This window comes from Battus philenor, unplaced genomic scaffold (genome assembly GCF_028537555.1).
Source record: "Battus philenor isolate CCGP_79_NKW_IND1 unplaced genomic scaffold, ilBatPhil1.0.hap1 SCAF_19, whole genome shotgun sequence".
Classification (NCBI taxonomy): Eukaryota; Metazoa; Arthropoda; class Insecta; order Lepidoptera; family Papilionidae; genus Battus; species Battus philenor.
The window spans coordinates 2,987,135-2,995,021 of record NW_027181681.1 but is presented as its reverse complement, the minus strand read 5'-3'; the positions used below and the strand labels follow the sequence as shown (position 1 = coordinate 2,995,021).

The 7,887-nt window shown below is 31.6% G+C and overlaps 1 protein-coding gene across 1 annotated transcript in view; it reads left to right on the top strand.

Moving 5' to 3' along the window:
- Nucleotides 1–205: 205 nt before the first annotated feature.
- The window catches only part of LOC137921636 (leucine-rich repeat-containing protein 15-like), a 92,948-nt gene continuing 85,266 nt past the window's right edge, over nt 206–7,887 (top strand). The window contains exons 1-2 of the mRNA XM_068764434.1: nt 206–617; nt 831–1,446. Of these exons, the coding sequence (XP_068620535.1) occupies nt 236–617; nt 831–1,446 (998 nt within the window). The 5' untranslated portion in view covers nt 206–235. The remainder of the gene's footprint in view (nt 618–830; nt 1,447–7,887) is intronic.

The window sequence follows — 7,887 nt, the reverse complement described above, 5'->3', positions numbered from 1 at the left end:
GACGTAGGCTTTAATTAAATATAAAATGGAGCAGTCACTTTTTATAATTAATAACTATTTAGGTTAAGTATGAATAAGTTAAATAATTCTTGTTTCAGATGTTATTATAATAATTTCTATTCCATCACCCGTATATTCGACGAACACATGTTCTGTCAAAGATTATGTCGACGGTTGCAGATATACAGTTCTCTGTGAAGTTTACGCCGGAAGTTCGCAAGTGTACTCCTGTAGTATGGAACCACATATCACATTCATCATAAGTTTATCAAATGTTCCAACTCTAACAGCAGGTTTCTTCGGTTCAACTAATTTTGACTCAAGAGTTCGTGAAATTAAAGGCATAAACAATACATGGAATACCATAGAATCGAATTCGTTCAAATATTACGCAAAAAGTATCTCGATAGATATATCAGGTAATGAAATAACAACTATTAACAATGACGCTTTTAGAAATTTCGCCAGCCTTCTCTATTTAAACATATCAAATAATAAAATACAAAATCTATACCCTAAATCTTTATATACGACTCCAGATTCCGCATTATCTGTTTTGGATTTGTCAAATAATTTATTAGTGGAAATTAATTCTGGTGTTTTTAATCATTTACCACGTTTAAACACGCTGTATTTACAGAATAATCAAATACGAACAATATCGGAAGAAACTATGTACGAAATCAAAAACTTAACAACATTGATTTTACACCACAACAAAATAGAACGTTTAAATATGATGCTAATAAGCCTTAAATATTTGAAACACTTAGATTTGTCGTACAATAACTTAAACAAAATATCAGGCTTCGAACTGAACCGTCTGGTAGCGCTGGAAAATCTAAATTTGTCATATAATTCTATCGAAGTTCTAGAATCAAATTGTTTTAATCAAGCAACAAATTTAAAAGTTCTAGACCTTAGTTATAATAAAATTATTTCGATTATTGACGAAAATATGTTTAGAAATAATATACATTTGCAATATTTTAATATAAGTAACAATCAAGTTACGAAGATTGAAGATGGATGTTTTAAAAAATGTGATCTCAAGCACGTTAACTTTGAAAACAATTCCATATCAGGAGATATAACAAATGCTACATTTTTGGGATTAAATTTCATAACTGAATTAAACCTTTATCATCAAAATATTACGAGTTTAAAAGCAAACGCGTTTTCTTGTATGGACATGTTGGTATATTTAAATATAAGTCATAATAGTATTACTTCTATCGATAAAGATTCTTTCCAGCATATTACTAGCTTGAGAGTTTTGGATTTATCATATAATAAAATTACAAACTTGTACTTCTTAAATAACACTTTGAACAACTTAACACATTTAAATTTAAATAACAATAAAATTGTTTCATTGCAAAAAGGTTTATTTGACAATCAGAAAGAAATTATTAAATTAGACCTATCTATGAATGAAATAATTGAGTTCGAACAAAATTCCCTGCCATTACTAAAAATACAATACTTGAATATCACTGGAAATAAACAAATTGGAAATATAAAAAAGAATGTATTCAGCCCCGCAAAATTCTTACGTTACCTAGATTTAAGCAGTTTATTAATAAGCAAAGTAGATGAAATGGCTTTTGTTGATATGCCTGTGTTAGCTCGGTTGAATCTTTCATTGAATAAAATTGAAACGATTGAACCTAATAATTTTAATGGCCTAGATAATCTTTATAGCTTAGACATTTCCTATAATAGACTTACTAAACTTGACTTAACAAATAGCACGCTAAGTAATCTGAAAGCAGTGTATTTACAAAGAAATAACATAACAAAACTTTCAAATTCATTTTCGTATTCAAAGAATATTATATATCTTGATCTATCGTATAATTACGTTTCGGATTTGAATGAGACAGATTTTAAAAGTTTTCCCAATTTAAAAGCATTACATTTGGCTAATAATAATATTAAAATATTTAACAATCCCCAAATTGATGCTCTATCAAACATTACCATGCTAAATCTTGCACATAATCGAATCTCTAATATTAAATTGTCATATTTTAGAAACTTACTTAGCTTAGATTTAAGCTATAATCAAATTTCAACAATAAATAATTCGTTCTTCCAAGGTGTTGAAAACTTAATATCTGTCGATTTGAGTAATAATAATATATCGAGCTTACCACCGGGTACCTTTAATAACATTAAAATATTAAAATCACTTAATTTATCTTCGAATAATTTGGATAAACTTCGTTATGGTAGTCTGCAAGGTTTACATAAGACAGAAGTTTTAGATTTATCTAGAAACGGAATCTCCGATTTTGATGTGAACGTGTTCCACGAATGTAAAGAATTGATTAATCTTATTATTGATTATAATAAAATTAAATCTGTTGATATAGAAACTGTAATGCATACGTTAACAAATTTAAGAACTTTAAGTTTAGGAGGTAACCCACTTTTATGTAAAGAGGTAGTTAGAACTATAAAAGTAAGTGAGATGAGGTTACTAGATGTAACATCAATTGATAAAATTTACCACGAGGACAACGTATTTGGTATTAAATGTGGTGATGTAAACATAACTACAACGACTGTTAGTTCTCAGATTGAAGATCAAAAACTCACACAAGATTCATCTCTATCTAAGATTGTTATTATTTGGTGTTTAGTTTTAACAGTTTTAATTATTGTAATGACCGTGTTAGTTATTGTTTACAAAAGAAAGAAGGATTATGAAGGTAGGTTAAATTTGAGACATTCCCTTGAATTGAACAGTTCAGAATGCCCTACAGATTTGTTGAGTTAAATTTATGCTATAAATATTGATAAAATTGTAAAATTTACATGAGTTTTCGTTTAAGTTTTATTACAATAAATATATTAATACAACTTTCATTTATTTTGTTCGATTTAAAAATTTTCCTCACATATTTTGATTGTGATTATTGTTAAAATCAATCAAAGATACATTATGAAAATAGATAAAACCATTACATAAATTTTTATTAAATCTAAACTTATTTAATAGTTCAATGTCTTATTTTTTTTAGAGAAACATACAATATATAATGTTACTCTAGGTAATAAAAAATCGAGCCGTAGTGGCCCAGCGGTCGCAAGTTCGACTCTCAAGATACAAACTTGTATATTTCAAATCTGTACAATTGAATATAATTGCCACTGCTCCCAAATAGGTTTCCAATGGAAGGGTAGCAGTATCCTCTTGGTACCACCACCACATACCACACTGCGATGCTAACCAGCCTACCGAGCGTGGCAATTATAGTATATCCCCATAGATATCTTTGAAGGAGACTTAAGCCATGCAGTGGGATGAAACGACAACAACGACGCAATAAAAAACATGAATTTATGTTGATAAGGACGAAAGTTTTTTGAACCAAAAACCAGTATTATTTTATTAATATGTAATGTGTGTAAATTAATATCATCTCATATACATCGCATTACAAATTTAAATATTTGCGCAGAAGTGCGAAAGGTTTTAAAATAAAAGCTTAAAATATTTATGCAAAATATGCATAAATTTGATACCCTGAAATGTTGCCTACCAATTTATTAATATTAATAAGTATGTTAAGTACGCAAAGTGAGTAAATGAAATGTTTTATGGTCATAGACAGGTTCGATTCCGGAAATTTTTCTCAAACTTTTTATTAATGAAGTAAAGATAGAAAATTTAAATTCATTTGGGGAAGGCCTTTCTGGCCACTAGCGTTACTTATAACATTTAAAATACTAATAAAAAATAAACAAAGAAATCTTTATAATACTTCTCCTAATTATTTCTTCTCTTATTAATGTTGGCATAATAAATATTAAAAATTCATAATATGTCACATTTACCAACCTGTGGTCCCCAATATAATGCGTCCTATATTACAGCGCCAACACAATACAGTTTTCTAATAGCATCAGTAGGAAGCAAACTGGTTCCTACCTTGTGTTTCTATTCTACGCTGCCCTTGCCTGTGGTCTCTACTCTAGTATCTAAAAGCCCATCTGTCATCACTTGCAACTTTAATTCGTCTAGAGTCGTATTAAACTCTTCATGAATAAAGTAGAAAAATATCGATATGAAAATCACATTATTTATATTTTTCACAACTTTCGATTCTAATAGTGCAGGCCTTCATTTCTCTTCACTTTTGTCTAAGTTAGACATTGAATATTTAATTGCTAGTCTACATAATGTCAAACATCATCATTGGTGGCTTTCTGATGTCATGGTCTCTGTTACTCCATGACGACTAAAGGAACTCATGAAATGTTATTAAATTTTCTGTTCTGAACTTTCTACTTTTAAAATGTAGTATGAATCTATCCAAAATACACATATGTATGATTAACAAATATCAACAAAATGTAACGACCTTAGTTAATGATTAGTCGTTTCAACCGGAACCCGTCCACAGCTGGACATAGATCTCTCTTATAGATTTCCAACAGTACCGGTTGTAAGCGACCTGCTTCCAGCGGTTCCTGATAACCTTAAAGTAGTTTCTCCACCTGTTGTATGATCGTCCTATGGCATTTAATGGAATCAGGTGTTACTGCGCGGAAGTCCATCCTAAGTAAGAAAAGGACCAATATTTAGCCACTTCCGCAATCACACAACCGCCACCACCAAATCACTCAACACGTGTTTCACCCCTCCACGGGGCATCTTCAGGAGCTATGTTACACTGATTAGTGCCTCTGTGTTTGGCACTAATCGGTGTAACATTGTTGTGATTCGCATTGTTTGCCGCATGCACATTTATCAGCGGGCTGGCGGGCGGTGCATTTCATTGCACGACTACCACTGCATGTGCGGAAGTGGCTAAATATTGGTCCTTTTCTTACGTCCTATGGTACGCTTGCCGGTTCGTGATCTCTACTCCGGAAATTTGCGACCCCTGCAGACATCTGTTTAGCGCGCCTTGTTGCCTGTCTACTGCTACTTTAATAAAATCCGTAAAGCTGCTGTGCTATGTCCGTTATTTTATCCCGAGCATTGCCACCAACATAAACATCTACGAGATCAGAAAAAGACTCAGTATTACTAAAACAATCATTTGCTATAAATTATGTTTCATTAGTTGTGTTATATGCTGTAAAAAACTTTCTCTTATTAAATATTGTAAAGAAAATGAAATCGTACGTAATTGAGTTTCTATTAATTAATAAATTTCAGAATGTGCTTTATTTACCTTTGATATTGGTAATAATAAATTACACAGGCAATCTAATCTACGTTTCTCCAGACGTATCCTGTTTGTTTTGCTTCACGTATTGGCTGAATTGATAAGGGATAATGAACTTCACAATTGAACAAACTAAGTATAATTTGGAACGTTTGTCTTAGAAGCAAATTCAATGCCGAGTAATACAGGATATGTTTTATTGATATGATCTGATTAAGACGAAATTGTTACAGATTCGATTCGTGATTGGATTGGCATAAAATATGTATTTGTACGAATAAAAGTCAACTAAGAAAAATTTTGTGGACTTATCTGAAACAAATCTTTCGTCTTATAAATTTACTGCTTTCATTTCAACGTTTTTATCGAAGACGAACGGATAGAAAATTTATTTTTGCGTATCACTTATTCTTTAACATTTCGTGACAAATGAAAATGAAACGAGAAATAATGTACACAAAAGGAGACAGGTAAAAGCAATGTTGGCATTTAAAGAGCGTTAAAGTGATAACAAAGAAATTTTTAGCAGTAGAACGAATAAACTCGCCTTTTACATAAAACATTTTTTCGTGGTGGTCTTTATTAAAGAATAGCGAACGATCAATTCAATATTTTATAATGTTAAATGTTAATATATATATAATAATTTATAAAGTTGTTTTTTTGTTGAAACCAGAAATTTTACCTTAGGTTAAAAAAGAAGCTGTCGTTTCAGCCCGTAGACACCCAAGGTCTACGGGCTGAATCGACAGCTACTGCCATAATCGCCACACTTGGCAGGTGAGTTGATGATAGCCGTGTGGTATTATGGTACGTAAGAGATGCTGCAGTTCATTCTCTGGAAACTTTTTTGTGAGCAGTGGCAATCCTATATAATATATACAAAAAATGTGGATTTTAAGACTGAATCGCGGGAATCGGATCCGCGATCTACGAACGTAACTTTCAATCCCCTAGCGCTGGGCTACCGCTGCTCGAACACTACTACGTCAAAAATTTGGCTGATTTTAACTTTGTGAAATTAAAAAAAAACAAAACTTTGTACGTAACTGGTTTTGATAGGATTAAGTTGGTGACAATTTAAAAAGAAAATAAATTAAAAACTGAGAAACGTTTCTCGGTATTACTATCATTTTATTTGTTTATGAACTACATAAACAATATAATTCACTCACGTGGAGTTATGGTTTTTTTAAGTGGTAACTTTCATAATATAATTAACATAGTAATAGAGCAATGTGTAATACAACAAACTTTCTTGTCATCTGAAAAATGTTTTATCTGCGTGGTAATCTAGGCAAAAGACGGCAAACCAAGGCTGTGACTGAATTAAGGTCGTTGGAAGAAGTTAGATGCATCCGGATTCCGATCAGTTCTAAAATAAATCTTTAGGAAAACATGTATAGGAATTGACGTCTTTTGGCTAAATTTATCATGATAGAACGAGAGTGTAATTAAATATCGTAAAGTTGTCCACAAAAGATTAATAATTTTTATGGAGCCTAAAAAAAGGATACCAATAGCCGTTGGTGCCGAAAAGTTCTCTGGTTCTATAAAATGATGATGATCACTATCACATAAGCTATAGACGCCCACTGACTGGTCTTGCGTTCCGGGTAGAAGTGGTGTGAATCTTGAAATATGTCGTCGGTCCATCTAATGGGGGACCTACCCACACCGCGTCAAAAGCTCGTGGACGCCACTTGAAAACCTCTATCTCCCAACGGTCATAGGTTGCACCAGATGTGACCCGCCTACTCCCACTTTAGACTTACAATTATTCGAGCTAGGTCCGTGACTTTGGTTCTTCTGCCGATCTCATAATTTATGAATCGATCTCGCTACCAAATATAGTACAATAAACAGAATAATATAACATGATAATTATAAAGAAAATACGTGTTAAATATTTGAACAAAAAATGTAATGTTGCAAAATAAAATAGTAAGGAAACCTAGAATGTAGTGGTTGAGGATGGATGTATGACTAATGGAATGAAAGAGAAAGACTGGGAAAATTTTAGAATGAAAGAAACAGTACGACAGATAAGATGATACATGAAAGAGAAGAATGATAATAATAAAAAATATGAATAAATTACTAGAAATAAAAAGTCCCTGTCCCACACGAGATAGGGGAACGAGAGGTCACCAACAGCGGGGACCATAAAAAAAAAATTTCGATCTCGCTACAGAGCGTAGTATGGCATAAAGATATATAAAGGTTTAATTATTAATAATAGTTTAACCGATATGAAGAAAATAAAACTCATATTTAGGTCTTTTAACAGCTGCCGCTGAGTAAAAATAGACAAACATGAATCGAAGTTGCTCTATCGTAAGCATATGCAATAGTTTCGTTAGAAATTGTGCGCTGCTAAACAACTGCATAATATTGTTAAACTTGAACATAACAAAGTTAGTTATTACAGGCAACCTCGTACAATGTTCGAAATCATTATTTTTGCGGCATTTTCCTGATACTACGAGTACAGACAGAAGTTAAAGCGATTTTAGACAATATAACTTCGAAAATTAATAATTTAAATAGCATGGTTATTTTTACATTTAGGTGTAAGCTATAATCTTAAATGTTTAATAAATTAACTTGTAAAACAATGATTTTTGTGGCTTATTGAATAAATGTATATGTCTGACGTAGTTAAGTAAATTTAAATGAAATAAAGGAATCTAATCTACAT